The sequence below is a fragment of the Passer montanus genome, unplaced genomic scaffold (genome assembly GCF_014805655.1).
Source record: "Passer montanus isolate IOZ18808 unplaced genomic scaffold, ASM1480565v1 scaffold228, whole genome shotgun sequence".
NCBI lineage: Eukaryota > Metazoa > Chordata > Aves > Passeriformes > Passeridae > Passer > Passer montanus.
The window spans coordinates 197724-225341 of record NW_024366904.1 but is presented as its reverse complement, the minus strand read 5'-3'; the positions used below and the strand labels follow the sequence as shown (position 1 = coordinate 225341).

At 41.4% G+C, this 27618-nt stretch overlaps 1 protein-coding gene across 9 annotated transcripts in view; it reads right to left on the bottom strand.

The window, feature by feature from the left end:
* Nucleotides 1–3259: 3259 nt before the first annotated feature.
* Nucleotides 3260–27618, bottom strand: part of MARCHF3 (membrane associated ring-CH-type finger 3) — a 64832-nt gene continuing 40473 nt past the window's right edge. For 8 of the 9 annotated variants that reach the window (XM_039710243.1, XM_039710248.1, XM_039710250.1 and 5 more), the window contains 3 exons: nt 25395–25602; nt 10072–10281; nt 3260–4445 (listed from right to left, as the gene is read on the bottom strand). In XM_039710243.1, coding sequence (XP_039566177.1) covers nt 4287–4445; nt 10072–10281; nt 25395–25602 — 577 coding nt within the window. In that variant the 3' untranslated portion in view covers nt 3260–4286. The remainder of the gene's footprint in view (nt 4446–10071; nt 10282–25394; nt 25603–27618) is intronic. The other variant, XM_039710245.1, reaches the window with a different exon arrangement.

Here is a 27618-nt window from a genome sequence, read left to right as displayed (position 1 = left end):
CTGCCCTTGGGTCACAACAACCCCTGCAGCTCCAGGCAAGGTTTAAACTGGATATTAGGAAAAGTTCCTTCACTGAAGGGGTGGAATGGGCTGCCTAGGGAAGTGGTGGAATTATTATCCCGGTGAGTGTTCAGCAAAACCTGTGGATGTGGCAGCTGGGGACATGGTTTGTGGTCAGCGTGGTGGTGCTGGGTCAGTGGTTGCACTCACTGCATCATCCTTTCCAACCTTAAAAATTGTGGGATTCTATGAGTTGGCATTGTAGTTTTAAAGATACTTTTGAATACCCAATAATTGGCAGTAAAGAGGCAGGGCTCGGTTCTGCTTGCAAGGAAAATGCTTCTTTAATTAACCAGTTCTGTGTTAAATGAGGCGCCATCTCACAAAAAGTAACAAGTAAAGATATTTAATTCTTAACAGGTTGGGTTTTTCTGTTTGTTTCAAAAGGAGAGCTTCTTTAGCTCTCTTAGTGCACAAGTCTGTCCCAGAATCTGTTCTCAAACCTCTTTCTGATGGTTCCCATTGCATCAAAGGCCAGTTGCATTTATTGGCTCTGGGTCCCTTTATGCAGAGCTGTCACTTTGCCCTGTGTGACTTTGTACTGGTGCAAAGCTGGTTTAAATAAATGAAATGTAAATGACATTTTGAGGTCTCAGTCAGGCAGAGCTGTTCAGCTGAGTAACGGAAAAAAAAACCCCAAACAACACCAAAAACTGAAGTATCTTCAATAACTGCTTCTGTTGTGACTTCCTTCCAGCTGAACAGAAAACTGGGGTATTTCTAAATCTTCATGTAATGTGATAGGCAAGTCCTGCAGGGGAAAGACTATATATATAAAAAAGTAAAACTTCCTCATTTTGCATTACACTCATCACACTGAATCAGAACAGGCTGCTTTTATCATTTGCAACCTAAAATACTGGCTCAAATACTGTTGAATGCTGTTCCTTACATGTAACTTCTTATCTGGAGAAGGACTGTAAATTACAAGGTCAGCTGCATGAGAAGAAAGCATAGAGTTGCTGAGAGAGAAGTTGAGTGGCATTTTAAAAACATAAAAAAATGGTCACTCATTCTGTCATTAATTATGTTCTTTAATTTTGTTTTTTTTCTAAGGAGAGCATAACAAAGGTGTCATTGTACTGCCAGGAGCTTTGCTGGCTGTGGCTTCTGCTGTGGTTAATTTTGGCTTTTCACTTTTATTCAGACAGAAATGGGTGTTGCTGCTGTTGTAGAAAATATTCTGTAATAACCTGTTTTTAATAATCTGCTGTAATAACCCAGTTTTTTGTGGAATTTTGGGGTTGGTGTGGCATCAATTCGTGGAAGAAAAATTAGCTCCCATCTGGGAGATCCTTCTGTCTGTAAATCTTCAGAGCAGCAGTGGGATTAAGAAGTAATATCTCTCACCTCCCAGTTCTTGCGTTTTAGGAAAAACAAGGAAGAATACAAGTATGGTGTTTGTTTTTTTTTTTTCCCATGGTTTTAATGCAATGGTAAGTGTCTGACTGGATTTTTTCTGCCACTCTTTTTTTTTCCTCAAGAAAAACCATGGGACACTGCTGTGACTTCACCAGACAGGTCTGCTGTGCTGCTGCATCAAGCACAGGAACTGGGTTAGTGATGTGTGTGCTAAACTGGACCATGCTTTTAATCTGTCTGCTTCAATACGCCTTCTTCAGTAAAGATGTCTTCACACACAAAAAAAAAAAACAACCCAAGAAACAAATTTAAAAAAAAGGCTTTTAATCTGTCTGCTTCAATACGCCTTCTTCAGTAAAGATGTCTTCACAAAAAAAAAAAACAAACCCAAAAAAACCCCAAAAAAACAAAACAAAACAAAACAAACAAACAAACAAACAAAAAAAAAACAAAAAAAAAACAAAAACAAAAAAAAACCCCAACAAATTTAAAAAAAATTGAAATAGCACAGATGAGCTGGGCCAAGCCATGGTGCTGATCTCTGTGCACAGACCTTGCAGCTTCACTTGAATAAATGTTTCCCTGAATGTTTTGCCTCTTAATTCTCTATCACGCTGATTTTTGGTTTCATGAGGCAAAGCCAACAATAGCACTCACTAAGAATAACAATTCTCAAAGAATTTGAGCACAGTAATAAAGTTCTGAATCAACCTTACCTAAAGTTGTGTTGTAGGCATTAAAACACTGACAGCATCCTGACCCAGCTAGATTTGCTTTATTTCTTTGCCCCTGGCCAGCAGATATTTCTTTTAAAATCTGGAATTCTGCTTAAGTGCATGTTCAGTCTTCATTACAAATAATTATTTACCATTGGGAAGAGGTATAAAAATGAAATAAAATAAAGCATTACAGGCTGTTGCAGAGATTGTGATATCTTCAGATACTTGTTTAGTTTTCCCAGGAAGAGAAGCAGTTATTCACAGGCAAATATGAGCAACCCCAGCCTTGTCAGGCTGATGAGTACAGATCTGCAGGTTCATGACATTCCTGCCCGCCTTGGCTCGTTGTGTAAGTGCCTTTCTGTTGGAATGAGGCTGTTATTGCTTTATATCCCCATGATTCTCCTATCCCCATGACTGACAGTCACAAAGAACATTGTTAAACAACGTGCTCACAGCTAGACTGGTCCACAGACAGAATAAAGAAATTTAACAGGTCTGGCTTTGTGTACTAAGATTTTTCACCCCCACAGAGCACACACAAAACATCAAATAACTTCTTGTCTGGTGGTAAATACCCATAATACCTTGAACTTTATGAATAACAAATTATTAGCCTTGCTGCTACATCTTCCTTTTGATTTCCTGCAGATTTTGGAAAACAAAGCACATGATGGTACTGCCATCCATGCACAATTCTAAGAAATTCATCTGTTCTGAGGGGCTCTGTATCGATTTCTAATTCCAACAGCATTCAGTAATGAGATTTTGTGTATTTATTTAAAATAAGTGTGTCTCTTCTGGGAGTGAAGAATTGCTGAATGAATTAGGCACAAAACCAAGGGGAAGCAGATAAAGTCACCCAGGAATAAGGTCTGATTATTCAATCTGGTCACCATAGAAGACTGTGTATTAAATATTTTAGTGGGTTTTTTTTGGTCTCAGTGCTACTATAAGAGGTCAGGGTTTGCACACACTCCTTCTGGGAGTGAAGAATTGCTGAATGAATTAGGCACAAAACCAAGGGGAAGCAGATAAAGTCACCCAGGAATAAGGTCTGATTTTACACTCCAAATTCAATTCGGTCACCATAGAAGACTGTGTCTTAAATATTTTAATTTTTTTTTTTTTTGTCTCAGTGCTACCATAAGAGGTCAGGGTTTGCACACACTTTGCCAAATCCTACCTGTCAAGCTGGAGTTTCTGCTGCTTTAAAATAATGCTGCTCTTCATGCAAGATGAGTCCCTGCTTCCTAAAACTTATCTGATGATCTCATTCATTATGTATGCAGATCTTTCCCTATACAAAAGTAAGCTGCAGAGTTGAATTCAGCCTGGTATAAATGCAGGATATGTTGGCTAAGTTTGAATTCACACCAGCAGAATGTGCACTTTACTGAAGAATGTGGTGCTTCTTTATGGAAAAGTACAATATCTTTTTTTTTTTTTTTCCTGAGTGCTATGTACTATAATACTTTTGACAGGAAGATTATTGCAATTTGTGTAATTTTTCTCTTGCGCATGCTAGAGTCATAACTGAAGAATCTTCCTGTCAGATCTTCCCTGCCAAATAGGAAACGGGTAATACAATTTTCTAATCACTTTGTAGCATTTAAATAATGTGCCAATTTTTAGAGCTCATTATACACAGATTTTAATAATCAAAACATTGGTATAATGGACCTGCAGATAAAATCAAATGAGGAAATGCCATTGCTGTGCTTTAGGAAGCAGAAATAAATATTGGTTACTGTCCAGCTGCCTAAAGAAACAGCACTGTAGGAACAAGAAACCATAAAAACAAAGCACTTTTAAAACCTGTTTTGCATTGTTAATTACCATAGTTTAATACTTTAAACAATAAAAAAGTTTGCATCACTCGATGACGCAACAATTAACATATTTGCAGAATCCATAGGGTCCCTGCTCACTAAACACGTTTGGCAGCTTAGCAGATGCCACAGATGTGCCACAGATGACTGCAGCATCCACCACTTGAACTCTGACTGTGATTTATCCCTCTGCAGTCAGTCCGTAAATCCAAATTGCACATTCCTGGGTGCTGGACGCTGCCCGACCCCGACGGGTCTGAGGAGGAAAAAAACAAAACCAAAACCACCTTTAGTGTGCAGCTGCACCCCCAAATCACACGATTGTCTCCTTGGAGCTCCTTTTGAGGGGCTGCAGGCCCAGCAGGGACTGCTGGGTGCAGGGGACGTTGGCAGATTTTGGGATGAGGAGCATCACCCGCTGATTGTTCCGACGCCACTCGTGGTACAGCCGGCAGTGGTACCTGAAGGACACCTGGGGACAGAAGGGACAGAGCTGCCTTCAGTCACTGCCACCCTGCAAGGGCTCAGCTGGGGCTCCAGATGCCTCCCAGTGCCACAAAATGGGGGAGAACTGGTGAAAAGAGAGACCCACCATGGTTGTGTTCGAGGGTCCCAGGACGAGGGAAGAGAGGAGAATCTTGACTCCAGGTTTCAGAAGGCTGATTCATTATGTTATGACATTATATTAAAATTCTATACTAAAACTATACTAAAAGTAATAGAAAGGATCCATCAGAAGGCTGGAAAGGACAGGAGAGGAATGATAACAAAAGCTCCTGACTCTCAGAGTCCGATGCATCTCTGATTTGTTATTAAGTAGAAACAACTCACATGGACCAAAGATGCACCTGTTGGTAAACAAAGTCCAGGCCACATTCCACAGCCATCAGATATTAATTGTTTACATTTCTTTTCTGAGGTGTCTCAGCTAGAATTGGAGAAAAATCCTAGCAAAAGGATATTTCATAAAATATCAAGGTGACAACCCACCATGCCCCGAGGTGCCGCAGCAGAGGAGGAAAGCAGAAGCCATCAAATAGTTATTTGTTTACATTTCTTTTCCGAGGCTTCTCAGCTAGAATAGGAGAAAAATCCTAGCAAAAGGATATTTCGTAAAATATCATGGTGACAACCCACCATGCCCCGAGGTGCCACAGCAGAGGAGAAAAACAGCCTGTGACTACTTCACCTCCCATTCCCCTTTTTCCACAGCCTGAAAAATCAGACCTCCTGCTTCTGCCTTTCTCAAGAGCTGTTGGCACACATGAAGTGAGAATTTGGGATATCCTCTCTTGCTTCAGGCTGCTAAATTGACAGAGTGCAACTGCAGGCAGATAACACAGGTGTGTTCTACCTTGTAATATTTTACTGCTGAATGCACCAAAGTTGGGCTTGCACAGAGTCAATGAGCTGACAGCGTGTGTGTCTCAATTTATATTGTGTCTGGAAAGTATTGTTGTTGTTACCAGGTAATTCCAACCTTTGTGTGGAAGAGAAATGTGTGATTGTTGTGGAGATGCAAGATAGCCCGGCCTCAGGTTTTTAAGAAATACTTCACAACTTGTTTTAGTGGCAGACAAGCATTGTGAGAGTTGCAGCTGTCTAAGAGGATGTGTATATGCAGTTCAAAAAAACAAACAAAAAAAAGAAATAAAAATAAAAACTAATAAAAAACTGTAAATTCTTAGAGAAATCTGCCAAATGATGATGGTTTTCTTCTTGAGCTGTGGGCATGAGTTGACCCATGCACCATACTGCAAAAATAACTAAAGAACTAAAGAAATGTACCTTTCAATAATATCCTAAAATGGCTAAAAAGTCCTTTTTTATTTTTTTAAATTAGATCTTTTTGCAGCTGTCTGAGAGAAACCTACAAATCTTTGGTTCATTAATCAATTTTTAACAAAGACAGCTCTTCAGATTGATTCCCCCAACTTTCAGCCTCCTCTCCTCCCCCTGAAGGAAGGCATCCTGCATCTTCTGTTCCTGTGGAGCAGGGTGTATGAAGGAATATGAGAAATCCCTTCTCAAAAGACACTGCAGGAGCAGCAGGAATCACTTGCAGTAGTGAGGAGGGTGAGAACTCCCCGACACCTGCAAAGGTGGATGCCCTGCAAAATGCAGTGGCAGCTTCAGGAGAGTGAGCTGGAGTTCAGGTTGGGTTTTCCAGCAGCACAACATGAGGTCCTTTGAGCAATATCTGCATTGTTAAACTGGGTATGTGTGTTATACAAGAGAGAGCAAAGTGTGGCCCTGAATCCTTAGTTTAAGTAACAATCCCATTTTTGAGTCTGGAGCTTTCTTCTTGGGAGGACCAGGTGCCTTTTTTGGCGGGAGTGTGTGTTAAAAATACAGAGTAAAAAGCAACAGTGTTTTTTGGAGAATTTGTCTGCTTTAGAGGGAGGGATAAAACAGCTTCTGGGGTGCTAAAAATATCATCCCTGCTGCTCCCTGCTCACTGGGATAACTGTGTGTAAATAATCTGTATGCCAGCCCTTGCCTCCGGAGAAGGAAGGCTGATTTACTGGAAGTAAAACAAAGTTTTAGCTCTCTTCATTTCCCCAGGACCTAAAGGAATGGTGTATCATCTCGTGTGTCATTTGCCCCGCAGCACTGAACCTATTCCCTGCACAGCCATGGCTGTGCCACAGGATTCTCCCACTCCCAAGGTGACAAGGCACGTGAAGAATTCTGTGGAATTAACACTTCTCTGTGTGTGGGACCATTCCTTCCTGCATGACAAGGGGAGCCTGGAGCCCTCCCCCAGGCAAATCCAGGCTGGGGTTTTCCTACATCACTGAAAGGAAAATTATTTTGCCTCCCAGCCTCAATAATTTGGTGATTCACTCCCCTAAAAACCTTCCTGCCTTGCCCTTCTCAAGTGAGCACAGTGCTGCCTTAGCCCATCCATCTCCTTCTGCCCCAAATAACAATTTAAAATGGAATTACAGCTGTCCACAACTGAGAGAGCATCAGAGATACTGAATATCTATTAAATCAACCAAGGTATACATTTATATCACTAGCATGTTCTCCAAGAGCCAACAGCACATTTCCCTGTGTGCTTTAGGAGGAGTAAAAATTATAAAGTGAATATAAGGGATTTTTGCCTCTTACTCTGCAAATGCAACACCCAGGGATAAGGACCAATGTTGGGATGCTGCAGCAGTCTTAATAAGCAAGATTGTGCCATAGCTAATTAAATCCACCTGAAAAATGCCTTTTACCACTTCTGACGGTTTGGTGATGGTGAATTAAGTGTGCCAGGTAAATTGTCCAGCATTTTGGTTTCTAAGAGAGCCAAACACAAAGGAAATTTGAACAATATTTGCTTGCATACCTGCCAGGCACATCTACACCCAGCACTGCAGGAAAAACAAATGTAGCCTCACTGCTGGAGTACACAGCCCGTCTCAGGAGAGTGCTGCTGCCTCACAGAAAAGCAGAAAACAACAAAAAAGATGAACTGCACGAGGCTGAGGCAAAACTCTGAGCTTTCCCTCCTGCCTGCACTCCTCCGGGGGTGAGGCAGGGCTCCCAAATGTGCAAATGAGATTTCCCTTTCACAGCTTTCCTGGAGATACTCGTGAGGAAGTGTGGGGTTTTTGTGCTCCACCCACACCCCCTTTTCCTCAGGGCTCAGCACAGGGGGGTTTCTTGCTCCACCAATGCAGCTTTTTAAAAGTGCCACCTCCTCAGCAGCTCACACGGGCACAAATGTGCTGGAAGGGGTCTTGGGAAGGATGGAAGTTTGACAAGAAAGTCTCACAGATATGTATGCTTAGCAGAAAGATTTTGAACGTAGAAGCTGAAGAAGGAATAGAGATGGAAGCAAGTTTTGATATAGAAGAACAGAATTGCTGAGCCAGTCTTACTGGATAGCCAAGGAGGCAAAGGGTATGTTAGTTAGAAGGGGGTTTTTATGACTTAGAACAAAGAATAAACCCACCTCAAACAAGAAGATGTTTTTACCAAGCAGAAAGATAGCACAGGCAAACAAGTCAGCAGATGTTGCAAGTAGAAAAAAGGTCTCAGAATTTTCCACTGCATGAAAACTGAAAAACTCCTAGCTTAATCTGTAATGTACTAACTTTTAGTGATAGGAGAATAGAGACATGAATATGGTAATTGTAGTAGTTATGATAGGCTGTAGGTAAAAGTAAAGGTATAGATTGGTTCTACTGTATTAAGGTGCTCAGCAAAGAAAAGCATCTTAATACAGTATTAAGATTTGCATTGTACAGTATTTTATGCAGTATTTGGAGACTCAAAATTAAAGGGTCTCCAGGCCTGCCTGCAGCTGTAGGCACAGGCTCTGTCGCCCACGACCCTGGACTGCTGTAACAGCTTGGATGCAATAAACTGCATTTTGGAAGAGCCACCTGGAGTCCTGCATCTCTTATTTAGGCTCTTACATCTGGGCTAGAAAGAAAACTGAAAAACTCCTAGCTTAAACTGTAATGTACTAACATTTAGTGATTGGAGAATAGAGACATGAATATGGTAATTGTAGTAGTTATGATAGGCTGTAGGTAAAAGTAAAGGTATAGATTGGTTCTACTGTATTAAGGTGCTCAGCAAAGAAAAGCATCTTAATACAGTATTAAGATTTGCATTGTACAGTATTTTATGCAGTATTTGGAGACTCAAAATTAAAGGGTCTCCAGGCCTGCCTGCAGCTGTAGGCACAGGCTCTGTCGCCCACGACCCTGGACTGCTGTAACACCTTGGATGCAATAAACTGCATTTTGAAGAGCTGCCTGGAATCCTGCATCCCTCATTCAGGCTCTTATATCTAGGCTAGGGTATGGCCATAGCCAGTGAGGGGCAGAGCTGTGTGCTGGCCATGCCATGGGCAGGTTGGGCTTTTCCTGCCCCAGCAGCACAGCCTGGCACCGTCTGAGCACCCACCCCACTCTTCCCACTCCACAAAAAGAGCTGACAAGTGTCAAGCACAGTATTAACCTGGGCTTTTCCCTGTGCAGCTTACACAACGGCCTGATAAACACCCTTTTTGGCAGCTGCCCCCTGTGTTCCTCTCATTTCTGCTGGGCCAGCTCCCTGTCAGTGCACTGGGGCCAGTAAATTATCTCAGCTCAGCAACTTGACACAGAGCAAGTGGCTCTCAGGATGGACTGGCATGACTCGTGCTGGGGTGCAGGATGCAATTTAACCTGCCCTGGAAAAGCACCTCTGTCTTTACAGACCTGGGCACGTGTGTGTTTACCATACTTTTGAATTGTAAAATTGGCAAGATGTTGGATTACAATGAAACCTGAATCCTCTGTGGCAGCCAAGTTGTTTACCTAGATAGTTTTTTTGTGTGTGTGCTGTGCCTTCATCCTTTGCACATCACATTTGGTGAAACTCCCTCCTGTAGTGTGGATTCTTTGGGGTTTTTTTGCTAAGGTTGGGATTAAATGTGTGAGACGGTATTTTTTTTTGGAATCATATATTTATTACTTTTTATCTATATAGCACTCACAAACTGTGAGTTCTATAGTACTTCCCCCTAGCAAACTAAAAATTGAGCTGTCTCTCTCTCCTTACAAGGTTTTTTTAAGGATAAACTGTCTAATTAAGAAATTACATTCAAATTGTTTTTACTTTTAACTTAATAACTACTTGTGGCCCGCAATGTGGATTTTTTTATCTGATTACACAATACTACCTAAACTCATGAGGAAAATTAAGAAGAAGGACTACTCTCCACCCTAAAATCTCTATCTGGTTTTATATATATTACTATATTCTAAACCTTAAACTCTAATTCCCACCATGTGATATTACATTCTTCTGTTCAAACCACACACTCACAATCTTAGTTCTGTCATTCAATTTTGGAAGCCTTGGGATTTGAGAACCCTTACCCCAAAGCAAGCTGTCTTTCTGGAAAATACACAAAACTCCTGGTGTCCCAGGGAGCTTGAATGGTGTGGAAACTAGAGGATTCTTGCAGGTACAGTTTGTACTCACCAGCACAGGAGGCAAACAGAAGAAAAGCCCTGTGCAATGACCCACAGCGCCGCGTGCGATCAATTTCCCCGCTCACTCTTTCCCTTTCCCCCCGTGATTTAAATAAAATCCCTGACACTTACCAGGGTCCAAAAGAGGTAAATAGTGAAGAGTGCCACAGTGAGTGCAATGAGGCCAACAGCTTCCAGCCTACTGCTAAAGTGCAGGTGGTCCACGGCTCCTCGCAGGCACAGCCAGCCGGAGACGGTCGCCAGCGGGGTGATGAACAAGAAGCACACCATGTCCCCAAAGAGAGTCCTCTTCTCGTGCTGGGGGCCCGGGTTCCTCAGCCACTGCAGGCACAACACAGCCACGTCAGGGGTCAGCACAGGGAGGAGGTTTTGCCCTCAGCTCAAAGCACAAACCCACCCCTTCGAGGGCTGGACGTGCCGGACGCGGCTTTCGGTGTCCCCCCCCGTATGCCTCTCATGGATCTGTAGATTTTTCATTTACAGCTCTATGCATTATGATTATATTATTATTATTATTATTATTATTATCATTATTATTATCATTATTGTTGTTGTTGCTGTTACTATATACATTTAATGTACAGCTCTACAGTTCCTAGTGCTTTTCTATAGCTCCTCCAGAACCTTACACTAATATTTGCACCAAAAGCTTTGAAAGCAAATCAAGTGGCATCAAATTTGATGCCCTGCCCTCCTGAAACCCCAAGAATTAGAATTTCTGTGGTCTGTGAAACTGGGTTTTTATGTTAATTCTAAATACATGGGAAGAAACCAGCCTAAAACTTTTTAAATGTTTCCCCCCGTCACCCCGTGTAAAAGAATCAAAACTTTTGGTACAATTACACTTCTGGCAGTCTTTCCAAATACAGTAATGTGGTTGCCATCAGAAATGCTTTCAATTTATAAAGATTAAGCCTGAGCCTTTCAGTGGCAGGAGTTTTTAGCTGAAAGATTCTTTTCAGAATAGGTGTGTATGTGACAATTGTATTAATCACGATACCTTTCAATATGTGCATAGGTTAATTAATAAGGCCATTAAAGGGGTGATTTTGGTTGAAAAGGAAGGGGAAAATGGTGGGAGACACAAGACAGATGATGGGCTTTGGACGTGGTTAACATAAGAGATTTCATAACATCATGCCTTGGCAAAAGAAAATGAAACTTTGAGGACTGCAAGAAGATTCAATCAGACAGGTTTACCAGAAAAAGAAAATTACACCAGGCCTCTGCAAGGAAGAGATGTTTAAAATGCATAAGTTTGTTTATGTGTTCCTTAACCCAGTCATTGTATTACACATTACTAGTCTCCCTGAAACAGAATATAAGTGTTTGGATTCTGATCACTGAATCTGTCTTCCCCGTCTCTCTTCATCCCCAACACTCTTCCTGCCCTCTCTCACATTTCAGAATAAAAAGCCAATCCTTTATGACAGGCTCTTGGAATTCTGCTTAGGCTCACTCTCAAGAAGAGAACTTCTAACCAGGAAATCTTGTTTTTCACCACAAAACATAGAGCCAACCATCTGGACCATCTCCAAGGGGCAGACCCCAGGGCAACAAGTCTCTTATTGCATGTGCTTGCTAAATACACTAATTAATCAAGCTTATTAAAATTGTATAAATCCTGTATCACTCACTTGCATACCTACACTTTGTGTACCTGAAAACTTTCATTAAAGAACTGCTTTTTACCTTACCTGAATTTCTCCCCCTTGCTTCCTGCTGGTGTCCACCTTTATCTGAACCCACCATATAATTTATTCAGCTGTGGTAAAGGCTGCCTTGAAAAGTGTTTTATGTAGTGCTTCCCCTAACATTTGCCCACTGGCTTCTTTGAAAAACTCCCTTCTTAATGTGTAAACGTGCAGAAAATATTTTAACATTTTCCATGCTATTTTAGGAATTTTTTCTGGTTTTTTTTTTTTACATTCCGCTCATAACATTCAGAAAGCCATTTTCAACTTGTTTTCAGATACCCCCACATTTAAGCAGAGTTCAATGCACACAAGGTTATTTTTATTAAAAGGGTATTAATCTTGAGAAACACAGTGCCTGAAACTCAGCTGCTGAAGCAAAGGTTAGGGTTAAACAGCTATCAAGCCCACACACCCACATTTCTATAAGCAGGATTTGAGATAGCAGAGGTGAAAGAAGTTCCTACAGCAGTACATTGAGGTCTTCGGATTAAAAAAACAAGCGCCCCGCCCGCCGCGATCCCGATTTGGGGGATTTTCCCGCCCGAAATTCGCTTTTTTTGGGGTTTTTTTCCTTCTTTTTTTGGGATTTTTTTTGGTTTTTTTTTTTTTTTTTTAACATTCCGCTCATAACATTCACAAAGTCATTTTCAACTTGTTTTCAGATACCCCCACATTTAAGCAGAGTTCAATGCACACAAGGTTATTTTTATTAAAAGGGTATTAATCTTGAGAAACACAGTGCCTGAAACTCAGCTGCTGAAGCAAAGGTTAGGGTTAAACAGCTATCAAGCCCACACACCCACATTTCTATAAGCAGGATTTGAGATAGCAGAGGTGAAAGAAGTTCCTACAGCAGTACATTGAGGTCTTTGGATTAAAAAAAACAAAATAAATTAAACCAAACTTCATCGCACGAGTCAATATTTGAACAGGAAAACTACCCAGCCCTGTACTTTTTGCCAGTGTGAGCCGTAGGGTTTGGTCAAACCTGTTCTGCAGCATCCTTTTATGGGTTTTTGGGGCCAGTAGAACCAGATGAGGCTCATGCATCCCTAAACACTTCAGTCCTCTTATTTCTTTAAGTGTGTTACACATTGCCAGTAGAAATTCTGTCTCATGGACAACAAAAAATACGTTCATAAATTTTTATTTTTTTTTCAGGATGTAGGCTTTTAACTTGCTTGAGTACTTCTGAAATGCCACAGAAGTGCAAAGCAATTTAAACCAGCTACACATTACTGTGAGCAAGAAGTTGCAAGGGAAGATGCCAATTAAAGAAGGAGGCTCAAAACTGGTTTTTTTCATCTCCTTAACCAGGAAAGACAGTAACCAGCTGTGGTCAGTCTACCCCAAGAAGCAGCTGAGCCCCAACACAGACATTTCCTCACCCCTCCACCCCATCAGTGTGAGGGGGAGAACAGCAATGGGCTGCAAGCAGAGTTTTCTTCAGCAGAGCTTGTGCAAAATAAGGGGACATACATTTACATTTTGACATCTTTTTATTTTACTGTGGCTTTAAAGAGAATGATAAAAAGCGAGCAGAAGTCTCACACTGCTTTCCTTGGAGGTTTCTATCAATTTACTTAAAAACAGCCCTGAGGGTTTGTGCACAACATTTCCAGGTTGTATCTGGTTGCTTCTGAAAAGACTGATTGCAGCTATTCCCCTTGTTTTCCATTTCCAGGAGTTCTTGCAATGTGAAACCACCAAAAATCGAGAGGAGCTGAAAGCACCTGATAGCAGAGATTGTGCTTTTAAAGTTTTTAAAGGCTGCAAAAAACAGAGGTTTTGTGAAAAGGACTTGTTTGAAAGGTGACCTGTAAGAGAAACACCGGGCATTTGTACACTTCTCCTTGACCTCAACAGGAATTGCAGGTGCTCACCACTTTCCCAGGGCAGACTTCAAAATTTTGGCACCCGTGCCACTCAGGTAGTGCAAGAAATAATTCCCAGTTCAGAGCCAGGAGGAAAGAACATCAGGAATGCAGGGGAGGGAGCACGCCTGTCAAGGCATGTGCTGCTGTCCCCACCCTGTGACTGTCACTACACACAGTGCAGGGCACCTGAATCAAGGCAGCATTTTTCACTGTGCCATCAAAACTGAGAGTTTGAGCAGATTAAAGTGGCGTGGAGCTGATGGCTCCCTGCTCCTGATGCCCTGTGGCACACGAACAGAGAGCCAAACCCAAGCAATTCAAATATTAGATGGGGCTGTGACAGGCAAGAGTAGTATTAAATAATAAATAAAGCCATCACAATTCTACAGTCTAACCTCAAAAAGCCAGAAGGATTTCTGAAGAGCTCTGAAGTATAAGTCAAAAGCAGAGATTAAGCAATTTCAGTGGTTGTACAGATTTCAGTCACATTATTTTTCTCCTGAAGCAGTGCACACCTGCTTCCAAATCTGCCTCTGTTTCTACGTTTCAGCCATTTGTTTTGGGAGTGGAATGGGCACTGTCAAGTTTCTTTAGGGCTAAAAAGCTAAGTCAGCAGATCCTTTTGTGCAGCTCATGCCCACACAGGGATCCTAACAAAGCCCCGAGCTGATTAATTACTGTGGCAGTATGGTATGGACTGCCCTGCTGGCCAAGAACGAGATGTAAGGCCAGATGAAGCTGTCAGATCTGCACTGTGGCACCCTGAAACCCGTCCTGTTAAAATGTGTCTATGTGCCCAATTATTTCTGCAACAAATCCAGACTCTCAGAGTGGTAATTTCCATTTAGGAGAGCAGGGGAAGGAAGAAAAAAGGAGGTATAAAAAGGGTCATGTTTGATGTAAAAGCATGGCCTGCCTGGCTATTTGTGAAGTGAAAACTTAAAGTTATCAGTGTTCCCTGTTCCCGATCCACAGGCAACTGGAGCTGGAGTAGCAAGACAAAAATTACTTCAGCAATGGCAGCAAAAATTATATTTCAAGAATTTTAAGCACAGCGCCTGATGCAAAACCCAACCTTGGCTCATGACTGAGACAAGCCAAGAAACCCTTTGAGACTCCAGCACCTCAGAGAGATGGGGGTTAACATTTATCTCAACAAAGTCACTCTCTAAATGCATCTTGAGGAAAGCCAGAAGGGAAAACTGAAGAAGACCATCAGTGAAGTAAAAGTGCTACTTAAGGCGGGGGACAAGGTTGGGTTAAGAACAGATGGATAATTGTTGTCCCCAAAAAATTTAGGATAAGAATCAGAAAAAGAAATCCTCATCCTTCAGAGGATCCTTCAGGCTCCTGTAGGAGCCTCCCAAGAAGAGCAGCTCAGGCTAAAGCCCTTGAAACCTGACAGAGTTCTGAGAAGGAACTGGATTGCAAACTGAGATTTTTGATGTACTGCATTCAACTTGACAAAACACTGTGAGCACACCTGGGGCTCCTCCACCCCACACACAGAAAGATTTGCTGCAGCCACTTCAACAAGCAGAGTTGAAATTGGAGGAGGAAATCACTGGAGCAAGCCGCAGCCAAGGACCAGAACCCCTGGAGAGGCTGAGACTCCCTGAATTTATCTGTTCTAACCCAAAATGAGCTGCCAGCAGAGCGCTGCTGTGAAACACCTCCACGACTCTGGGCTGCCTCACCACTGCCAAAGGCCAAATCCTGGAATCTCTGCAGGTCTAACTTCAATTAGATGACTCACAAACGTAACAGCAAAGTGTGTGCACAGTGTTTTTCCTGATCAGATCCTCAGGCTACCATCTGCTTCTGCTGGAGAGCCCCGTCTGGTTCAGTTCATTTCCCTTGGAGAGGGGATTTTAAACATTACTGGAGTCACACCACTGAGGAAGGAATTATCTCCCCTGAATGCATTGTCCTTTGAGCCAAAAATAGCTCACTGCACATCAGAACTTATCAGTGCATTTTGTCATTTTCATGCTGATGGCTCAGCAGTGAGTCCTGGTGGAAGCAGGCTGTACACAAGCTGAAGTGATGGAAATTACTGTGTTTTCTGTTTTCTGCCACCAATGGGAGCATTTTGCCTTGGGCTTTAAGCACAGAAAGGCTGATATTTCCTCTTTCTTTTTTTTTTTTTTTCAAATAATATTTCTCTGGAATGAATAACTTCTTTTAAAATCAGAGGACCATTTATTGCTCCTCCCCCTCCTCCCATTTATTGTCCATCCCCAAATACTGCATTTGAGCAATTTTTGTTTTCTGATGCTATTTTTACTTGACATATCCATTTTAACATTTTTCAGTGAAATGTTTTGAAACTTGGCTTAACTACATGTAACTAAAAAAGAAAATTTCTCCGGCTTGAATATAAATGCTTGTTTTCAGTGTCATTAAAGATTTTGGGTGACTTGAAACTTTCCTAGGTTAATGTTTTGCCAACCAAAATGTACATTTGACAGTTACTTTGTGGCAGAAGAAAATATTAATGCTCCAGTTTTTGTGTCTCCTCCTTATATCAAACATTCTGTTACTGACACAGTGATGTTGTCTTTACTGGGTGCCTTTAGAAAGGCCATGGTGACAGCCCACAGAGATGTTTCTTTGGTCTCAAAGAGTGTATTTGAGAGCTGGAATCAAAATTATTTGATCTCTGTAATATTGTTGTACCAATATTGTACCAACTCTTTCTAAATGAGTCTGCTCTTATTTAGTTTATTTAGTTTATTTAGTCTATTTTAACTCAAATTGCAGGAAATATTTTAAATGTGGATGTCTCAATGAGCCAAGGCTTCTTTCTTAGCAAATAAATTTTGCATTATTCTGCGTGTTTCTGAAAGGGGAAAGATTCCTTTTTGCATTGTAAGGATGGTGTATGATAAAACTTTCTTTTTGTTTAGTTTTGTTTTCTAGAAAGGGTAAATCACAGCACAGGCAGTGACCACCTAGGGCTGGTTCCTCAGTGTGAGGAGATCACCACAGGTTGTTGCTGTCACACCACAACTCAATTTTCAGTCCTGACCAGCCCAGTGGCCTTCCCTGATGGGCTGGCCACACCAGTGGACAAGGGAAGATGTAATTTACCTGGATTTCTGCAAAAAGAGTCTCCCAGAACAGCCTTCTGTCTGAACTGGGGAGAGATGCATTTGATCATGGTCTGTTCTAGGTTTGATGGGGCTGGGAGCAGCCTGGGACAGGGGAAGGTGTCCCTGCCATGGAAAGTTGGACACTGGATGGGATTTAAGTTCCCTTCCAGCCCAAACCATCCCAAGATTCTGATACACAAAGCTCCAGCAGCATTAATACAGTGGTGCATAGATGTGGTTTCATGTTTCTGGATTACACACACTCAGCTCCTAAAAAAGGATCAGTAATTCTCTGGCAGGGAAAACAAACAGCAGAGCTGGCTAAATGGCACTATAAAAATCTATGAAATGTCTAGCAGGTCCAATTACACAATAGTAGAATTTTTTAACATTAGTCTGGCCCACCGCTGTTCTGTTTTTCTACTAGTCACTTTTAATTTATACATCTGGAGATGATTGTGTCAGTTGAAAGATTTCAGGATGTGTCAAGAAAAAAAAGATTTTGTGTAACTATGGGAAAAGCTCTGTGTCTTTCTATCTGTGTATTTGCAAAGTTCTCACTCTGTTTAGGATGACTGTATTCCCAGTTAGGCAGACCAATGTATGCATTCAAGAAAAAAAAAAAGCAACAAAAATCACATTCCACATTTTACAACAAAAGCAAAGTAGATTTGCCGTTGGCAAAACTTATTTCAAGACATTGTAAATGTCCTGATCTACAAGCTCAAATATATGGGAAGCAAAGACATGACAGATATTAAATTCTTGATAGCTCTATAAATAAAGACAGATGCAATAAATCTTACCACTTCTGTTTTCCTGGAAAATGTAAACTTTGACTGGCTCCTGTCAGTGCTAGGAAATGCTGCCAGCAGGAAGGACAGAGATAGATGACAACTGGGCATTTCAGGACTATTTTACAGGACCATGATGCCCAAAGAAAAGTCACCAAACCCATTGTCTGAAACAGTGGAAGCTCCAGCATCTCACTGTCCAGTTACTTTCTCCTGGGAACTTTCCTCGAGTATTTTTTGCCCTTGATTGTAATAAATTTAGGGATGAGCAGTTACAGATGTGAATGTTTGAACTTGTCTGTTCAGTGACAAGTCATTTAATTTTTTTTTTTTTTATGGGGAGTGGGTTGCTGTTGTTTGCACTCCTGCTGCCAGTACTATAAGAAAGATTTGTGCATTGTAGCAAATCCTTGCTGCAGGGAACATAAAAGAGCTTCCTAATTTCTCTTTAAAGGAGAAAGAGCATTCTGGTTTGGTCTCTGGATTTCACTCCATTAGGAATAAATAGATTAAAAAAAAAAAAAGCATCTTGGAGAGTTTATGGTTTTAAATCTGTGCTGGGGTGTTTATTACTTTAAAAAAATTTAATACCTTTTTTAACTCAGACATACTTCTACTGGAAATGTACATGGCTGCTTCCAATTCTCCCTGTGTGAGTTGGTCTTTAGGGGGATTATTTTCACAGCCAGAGATAACTAGGTACAAAAATGTCTCTATCACCTTTTCCCTTTAACCTGCCCTTTTTGGGTCAAGAAAGGAAGGAAGACAGACACGCCTTAATTATCTGCTCCCATTATGTGCTCTATGGACAGCTGCAGTTCCTCCAAACTTTTATTTATGAAAGTTTTCCTGGTAGGTGACTATGCTGAGGAACCAGTTATTTTCCTTCTGCCTTGAGGTGTGATCCTTTTATAAACTACCTGCAGCAAATCTGGTGTCTGCTCATTACAGTAATTTAATGCTAATGACTTGCTTCACTGAGCAGTGGAGAGGAAAAATAAGTAAAAATAATCCCAACAGATAAAAACGTCGTGACTCAAAGTCCTTGCACAGGAAATGAATTCATATTTCAGTGTAAGGCTTTGTGAGGTTTTAATTTATAATGTTAGCTCATCTTAAATACTTCATGCATAGGTGTACATTTTAGAGGCTTTTTAAATTTATTTTACCTCGCTCATATAGGCTCTATAGCCAGCAACACAGCAGGGAAAAACTGAAGCTAATTTCTGCCCAATATTGCTGTAATTATCCTGACTTTGTTTTTTCTCCTAGTCATGCTGTTTTGCTTATGAGCTTTGTATTGTTAATTAAGTGCTTTCTGTTTGTTTGCAAAAGAAAAAAAAAAAAAAAAAGAACCAACAGATACCAAATCCTGGTTGGTTTAAAACATGTAAGTAACTTACAAGCAATATAAGCCTGACTTATATGGTCACATAATACTCTTATACCATTTTTATTTTGTAGCTGGTTGCTCCCTAACATTTTACTATTGCACATAAATATATTTGTACTGCTGCATTTCGTGCCCTGCTTCTGCACTGAGCCAAGTGGAAGCAACACAGATGCAATGTGGAAATTGAAATGAAGATGATACATAATACTTACATAAAGCTTGACTAATCTTTATGCTGAAACACAGCAAAAGCAGCTACATGAATAATGCCACATATTCCTAATGCAGATTTTTTTTTTTTTTCCTGTGGATTGGCTGCATTAAAAAGGCAGCTTATATAAAACTAGAAGGTCCATAAAAGTCAGTAAGGGAATTATTGCAGTTTGAGATTTCACTGTGCTGGTTTTGAGGCCCGTGGCTGCCTTGTCACAAGGAATATCATCTCTGTGCATATCAGCCACCACATTACAGATTTCTCTTTCCTTTGTCAGGGCGTTCAGACCTTGACTCCTTTCACTGAATTCTGCACTATTGGGAATGCTGAAGGAGGGTTTCCATCACCACCATAGCGCCTGATTCACATTCCCAGTGTGGAAACACAATTTTTGGGGGGAGAATAATGTGAGTTCAGAAAAATAAATGAACCAAGAAGCATCACAAATCCATTTTTGAGGGGCTGGGTCTGCCTGACAGGCTGCACCACCGCTGCCTGCTGCTCTGCTTGGGTTTTGGGCACCAAAGAGCCAGCACCTTGTGCATTTCCAGGGAGAGGATTCCCCCTCAGACAAAAATACACAACCCTTGGCAGAGACAAAGAAGAAGCACTGAGCTGTGTCTGGTCAACTCCTCCATAAGGATGGACAGGGGAAGGAAGGAATTTGGCAGAGCCACCAGCCACACCAGTCACTCCATTTCAATCTGACTGCTGCTGCTAACAGCAGGAATAAATCCACAAATGACATTCCTAGATAAAATGAGTGAAGTGCCTCAATTTGCTCCCACTGAAATAGATTTCTTCCCCACCCATGCCTAAGCCACCAGGAAACAGTGATCAATCTAGTGAAGGGATGAGGACAAAACATAATGGCATGGTTATTTTTTGGTTTTTTGGGGTTGTTTTGTTTTGTTGGGGTTTTTGGGGGCTTTTTTTGGTGGGTTTTTTTTTGTGTCTTTTTCTCTTTTTTTTCTTTTTTTTTTTTTTTAGTTTGGTTTGGTGGTTTTGCTGGTTTCATTTATTTTTTGTTGTTGTTGTTTTGAAGTTTTTTTGTGTGGCTTTTTTGCTGGTTTTTTTTTTGGTTGATTTTGTTTGTTTGTTGTTTGGTTTTTTAGGGTTTTTTGTTTGGTTGGTTTGGTTTTTTGGGGTTTTTTTGTTTGGTTTGGTTTGGGTTTTTTGTTTGTTTTGTTTTGTTTTGTTGGGATTTTTTGTTTTGTTGGTTTGGTTTTTGTTTTGTTTTTTTGTTTTGTTTTGTTTTTTGGGGGGGGTTTTGGGGTTTTTCATTGTTTGTTTGTTTTTGTTTTTTGTTTGTTGTTGTTTTTTTGTATGGGGTTTTTTTTGGCCCTTTGAAAAACAGTATAATACATTTTGGAATAGTCAGAAATACATTTTTGGAAGGTATCTTGTAGAAAAGATCAATAGGATGACTGATTGCTTTCAGCATTTCCTCACTCCCTGTCAGTGACCCCTGGATGGGATGCATTCACTCTGTGAGAACAGGCTCTGTTGAGGAGCTCCTGGACAGGTTTTTAGAGTCTGTGCCCTATAAATCACTTCATGAGTACAACAGCCCCTCTTGACCTACTGAAATGCATTGGTAAAACTCATCACTCCCCTCCAGTGAGAGGAGGACCATTCACCCTTTCCATTGTCCAGGTCAGGGGAATCTTAGGAGAACGAATCACCTCGCTGCTAAATGAAGAGAACTTTGACACCCCACCCCAAAACCTACACAGAAGATGAGGGAATCTGGCAACCTACATCTGTTTTAGTCCTGCTTTGGGAAGTTTCAGAGTTCTGCTGCAATTTTTTGCATGGGGAGGTCTTTAATTTCAAAGCACTGTGTGTTAAATAAGCAAAAATGTCCAGGACAAACTTAAAGTACACCTACAGAAATCAAGAAGTTTGATTATATTTCTGCTTAATTTTCCCCCTGGCATACAGCTCATTTTAGTTACTCTTTGTCTCTTCTCTAAGCTTTGGAAGTACATCTTCATTTCCCTTCTAAAGTGAAAACATATTCCCTTTACACTACATGAAAAATGCCCAAATTTCCTAATGAAAATTTTTTTTTTTTTTTTCCTGTGGATTGGCTGCATTAAAAAGGCAGCTTATATAAAACTAGAAGGTCCATAAAAGTCAGTAAGGGAATTATTGCAGTTTGAGATTTCACTGTGCTGGTTTTGAGGCCCGTGGCTGCCTTGTCACAAGGAATATCATCTCTGTGCATATCAGCCACCACATTACAGATTTCTCTTTCCTTTGTCAGGGGGTTCAGACCTTGACTCCTTTCACTGAATTCTGCACTATTGTGAATGCTGAAGGAGGGTTTCCATCACCACCATAGCGCCTGATTCACACTCCCAGTGTGGAAACACAATTTTTGGGGGGAGAATAACGTGAGTTCAGAAAAATAAATGAACCAAGAAGCATCACAAATCCATTTTTGAGGGGCTGGGTCTGCCTGACAGGCTGCACCACCGCTGCCTGCTGCTCTGCTTGGGTTTTGGGCACCAAAGAGCCAGCACCTTGTGCATTTCCAGGGAGAGGATTCCCCCTCAGACAAAAATACACAACCCTTGGCAGAGACAAAGAAGAAGCACTGAGCTGTGTCTGGTCAACTCCTCCATAAGGATGGACAGGGGAAGGAAGGAATTTGGCAGAGCCACCAGCCACACCAGTCACTCCATTTCAATCTGACTGCTGCTGCCAACAGCAGGAATAAATCCACAAATGACATTCCTAGATAAAATGAGTGAAGTGCCTCAATTTGCTCCCACTGAAATAGATTTCTTCCCCACCCATGCCTAAGCCACCAGGAAACAGTGATCAATCTAGTGAAGGGATGAGGACAAAACATAATGGCATGGTTATTTTTTGGTTTTTTGGGGTTGTTTTGTTTTGTTGGGGTTTTTGGGGGCTTTTTTTGGTGGGTTTTTTTGTGTCTTTTTCTCTTTTTTTTCTTTTTTTTTTTTTAGTTTGGTTTGGTGGTTTTGCTGGTTTCATTTATTTTTTGTTGTTGTTGTTTTGAAGTTTTTTTGTGTGGCTTTTTTGCTGGTTTTTTTTTTTGGTTGATTTTGTTTGTTTGTTGTTTGGTTTTTTAGGGTTTTTTGTTTGGTTGGTTTGGTTTTTTGGGGTTTTTTTGTTTGGTTTGGTTTGGGTTTTTTGTTTGTTTTGTTTTGTTTTGTTGGGATTTTTTGTTTTGTTGGTTTGGTTTTTGTTTTGTTTTTTTGTTTTGTTTTGTTTTTTGGGGGGGGTTTTGGGGTTTTTCATTGTTTGTTTGTTTTTGTTTTTTGTTTGTTGTTGTTTTTTTGTATGGGGTTTTTTTTGGCCCTTTGAAAAACAGTATAATACATTTTGGAATAGTTTTTTTTGGGGGGGTTTTTTGGTTTTTTTGGAGTTTTTTTGGGTTCTTTTTGTTGTTGTTTGTTTTTGTTTTTTGTTTGTTGGGGGTTTTTTGTATGGGGTTTTTTTTTGGCCCTTTGAAAAAGAGTACAATACATTTTGGAATAGCTTTGTTTTGTTTTTTTGTTTTGTTTTGTTTTTTGGGGGGGGTTTTGGGGTTTTTCATTGTTTGTTTGTTTTTGTTTTTTGTTTGTTGTTGTTTTTTTGTATGGGGTTTTTTTTGGCCCTTTGAAAAACAGTATAATACATTTTGGAATAGTCAGAAATACATTTTTGGAAGGTATCTTGTAGAAAAGATCAATAGGATGACTGATTGCTTTCAGCATTTCCTCACTCCCTGTCAGTGACCCCTGGATGGGATGCATTCACTCTGTGAGAACAGGCTCTGTTGAGGAGCTCCTGGACAGGTTTTTAGAGTCTGTGCCCTATAAATCACTTCATGAGTACAACAGCCCCTCTTGACCTACTGAAATGCATTGGTAAAACTCATCACTCCCCTCCAGTGAGAGGAGGACCATTCACCCTTTCCATTGTCCAGGTCAGGGGAATCTTAGGAGAACGAATCACCTCGCTGCTAAATGAAGAGAACTTTGACACCCCACCCCAAAACCTACACAGAAGATGAGGGAATCTGGCAACCTACATCTGTTTTAGTCCTGCTTTGGGAAGTTTCAGAGTTCTGCTGCAATTTTTTGCATGGGGAGGTCTTTAATTTCAAAGCACTGTGTGTTAAATAAGCAAAAATGTCCAGGACAAACTTAAAGTACACCTACAGAAATCAAGAAGTTTGATTATATTTCTGCTTAATTTTCCCCCTGGCATACAGCTCATTTTAGTTACTCTTTGTCTCTTCTCTAAGCTTTGGAAGTACATCTTCATTTCCCTTCTAAAGTGAAAACATATTCCCTTTACAAGATCACACAGGATTGGGAGGTTTTATGACCTTTCCTGCGACAGCACCCAACTGTTGATTTCTGCACTAAAATACTGTGGGTGTAAGCAGCTGAGAAGTCAGGAAATAATGAGGGGCAAAGATAAAAACCACTTAGCTACGTTTCAAAAATATCCTTGCTCAGGGTTTTCATTCATCCTCAGCCAACATAAACAACTGGCTGGTTTACCATTATTACTCTAAACATCATTGCTGATGTTTCTACTACTTACTACTGCTTTTGCCAAAAAGAAGCCTCATTTCAATCAAGCAACCACAGTGCCCCATCCTGGGCAGGGTCAGCTTTGCTTTCCACTCCTGCCATCATCAGCAGCTCTGGCTGTTCCAATTGGCACATCCAATTTGTGCAGCCCAAGCCTGACCAGGAGCCATCACAAAAGGAACAATTTCCAGAAGCTGGGCTCTAAAATCAAACTGTGATGCCTGAGCATCACTTGTCTTTCTTCTCAGAGGGCAGATTCTGAGTTCTTGCAGCAAAGATTGAGAGGAGAACCAGACACCAACCCAGAGGCAGCAACCCAAGCTGGCCAGGACCTGCTCTGGGTGCAGGACTTGTGCTAAATGCCATGTCATGTCCCTTTTGTGGGGGGATCCTGAGGAAGAATGAAGACATCCTTAGGCTCAGACACAAAATGTGCAGGCCTGTCTCAACTAAAGCAATTTTGGTAGTGTTGAGCTGCTCATCCCCTGAGCCACCTCCCAGTCAGTTCTGTCCTGTGTCCTCTTCTCTGTGAGCAGGAGAAAGACAAAATGCTGCTTCCCCCTACCCATTTTTAATACTGTACCTCCTTCCACCAGTTTGGACACAATTTAAAGGAAAATTAAGATGCACAGGAAAGACATTTTGTCCTGAGCCCAAGCTCTGCATGTAGGTGCCTGTGTCACAAACAGGTACAAAATTATTTTTCTCATTCATTTTGCCAAAATGTTGCTTGTATTTCACTTTTAATTCCAAAAGAAACCCTAACTTTGCTTCACCGCTTCCCAAAATAAAATAAGGGAGGAAAAAGCTCATTAACAATGTGGAGAGATTGAACTTGTTTTGGTTTCTTTTCTTTTCCCGGGGACCAAAAATACCCTAAAACCTGGAAAACTTCATGAAGCTGCTATCTATAGTTGGCAAAAACTGAATTTTCATTGATAGAGTAGAAACAATTGTCCAAATCACTTTTGAGTCTGGCACATAGGCAAGAATAGGCCAAAAGGTGACTCACAAATGTCTAAACACACCAGACACCCAATAAGAACCATTTTTCTTGTGGGCTAGACAGGCAAACTAGGTTTCCAAGGCGCCTAAGATTGTTACCTCTCAAAAGGAAGAAGAAATACATAAATTTCTGATCTATATTTAATATTCTGAGCCCAGAGACCTGCCCCACATTCCACAGAAGCTGCAACTTACCTCTCTTCCACCCTCAGCCAAGCTGGCTGGCATCCCGGGAATTTGCTGCCAAAAAAACCTCCACTCAGGTCTGCAGTGAAGCAAACCCACTGATAGTAATAATAATAATAATAATAATAATAATAATAATAATAATAAAAGCCTAACAAACCCCAATAACTTGGTTCTTCCAATCACATGTCCTAAATAGGTGACTTCCGATTCTACAAATTGCAACTTATCTCGCGATACCTTCAGCCAAGCTGGCTGGCATCCCGGGAATTTGCTGCCAAAAAAACCTCCACTCAGGTCTGCAGTGAAGCAAACCCACTGATAGTAATAATAATAATAATAATAATAATAATAATAATAATAATAATAATAATAATAATAATAATAATAATAATAATAATAATAATAATAATAATAATAAAAAAAGCCTAACAAACCCCAATAATTTGGTTCTGATCTCCTCCAAAACAAGGCCTCTGTCCCATCCCACCCTTCCCCTGAGCTCCCACCCTCACTCCGCCCAACCCCATTGGAACCACAGAGCCTCTGTGACCCCTGCACGGAAGCAGGCAGGATTTTCCCGGCCAAAACTGAGATTTCAGGGCCGCACTGACCTCCACCAGTGGCCTGGGCTTGCGCTCCACTGCAAACCTGAAGTGGCAGAGCTCACAGTAGCTGGTGTTGGAGGACGACAGCCAGCGCTCCAGGCAGCTGCGGTGGATGGTGCCCAGGGTCCCCGTGCACTCACAGGGGGACAGCAGCTCCTCGTGGCTGCTGCCCTCGTGGCAGATCCTGCAGATGGGCCGGTCGTTGAAGGGGCTGCTGCAGGAGAGGGAGAGAAAACTGCTGGTCAGGGCTGGAGAGGTGTGGAGATAGATTTTTTTTTTCCTCTGTCGCGAGCTAGAAATGTTGGCAGTGCTTTGCTCTCTGATTAGTGATCCAAGCTGGTGGGCTAAGGTCTTTTGGTATTCTTGCTTAAAATACCTCTTTTATTAGGGGGGGAAAAGTGTAGAGTGAGAAACATCAGAGTGGTAGATGAGAGGCAGAAGACCAGGCCCTTCTGTATTTTGTATTTCCCAGCTCTTCACAAAGCAGCGGTGCAGCCGCCTCAGGAAATCCCAAAATGCATCAGGGAGGTTGTAAATCTGCCTCAGCTGAGCATTTTTTGGTAATCTTCTGATCTAAATGTTATTTTCACTGGCCAATAATAAAGGACTGCTGAAAGAGCAGCACCTTGCCCTGTAGCACCCCGAAGGCAGGGCCACAACTTCAGAAAAGTACATGAGGGCAGAAACCTCCTCTCCCTGGAAAGGGTTTCCCTCTCTTTGGGACAGCCCACAGGCAGGTCAAGGAGGGATACAAACGCATCTCTGCTGTGGGGCTGCAGGTGGGTATTTCTTCTGCACTGCTTTAAGAGCCATGAAGCCTTTCCAGCTCACCACCAGCAAAGACAAATTTAATTTTGACCCAGGCATCAAGTCTGGATGAGGCCAAGCACATCAGAATACTCCTTCTTGCTTCTAATGAGAACAAATCCAGCCTGAAGCACGCTTCAAAGGCATAGATTAACAATATATTTCACCTCCAATCTGGCTCTCTAACCCAGCAGCAGAAAGGAAGGTCAGTCACTCAGATGATGACAGAAGCTGCAACACTGGTGCTAGAAACTATGGTTGATGCCCCGTGTGAGGAGATGGGAATCTTTACTCCATGTTTTAGAAGGCTGATTTATTATATTTTTATATATATTATATTTAAATGCTATATTAAAAGTATACTAAAAGAATAGAGAGAAAAGGATCCATCAGAAGGCTGGAAAGAACAGGAATGGAATGATAACAAAAGCTCCTGACTCCCAGAGAGTCCGAGCCAGCTGACTGTGATTGGCCATTAATTAGAAACAACCAACATGAACCAATCACAGATGCACCTGGTGGTAAACAATGTCCACAGCCATCAAATAGTTATTTGTTTACATTTCTTTTCTGAGGCTTCTCAGCTAGAATTGGACAAAAATCCTAGCAAAAGGATTTTTCATAAAATATCATGGCCACAAGAAACACCTTGTCTGGCTGCTGAGCACGCCAGGGGCTGGTGGAGTGTTTATTTTCACTGGCCAATAATAAAGGACTGCTGAAAGAGCAGCACCTTGCCCTGTAGCACCCCGAAGGCAGGGCCACAACTTCAGAAAAGTACATGAGGGCAGAAACCTCCTCTCCCTGGAAAGGGTTTCCCTCTCTTTGGGACAGCCCACAGGCAGGTCAAGGAGGGATACAAACGCATCTCTGCTGTGGGGCTGCAGGTGGGTATTTCTTCTGCACTGCTTTAAGAGCCATGAAGCCTTTCCAGCTCACCACCAGCAAAGACAAATTTAATTTTGACCCAGGCATCAAGTCTGGATGAGGCCAAGCACATCAGAATACTCCTTCTTGCTTCTAATGAGAACAAATCCAGCCTGAAGCACGCTTCAAAGGCATAGATTAACAATATATTTCACCTCCAATCTGGCTCTCTAACCCAGCAGCAGAAAGGAAGGTCAGTCACTCAGATGATGACAGAAGCTGCAACACTGGTGCTAGAAACTATGGTTGATGCCCCATGTGAGGAGATGGGAATCTTTACTCCATGTTTTAGAAGGCCGATTTATTATATTTTTATATATATTATATTTAAATGCTATATTAAAAGTATACTAAAAGAATAGAGAGAAAAGGATCCATCAGAAGGCTGGAAAGATCAGGAATGCAATGATAACAAAAGCTCCTGACTCCCAGAGAGTCCCAGCCAGCTGACTGTGATTGGCCATTAATTAGAAACAACCACCATGCACCAATCCCA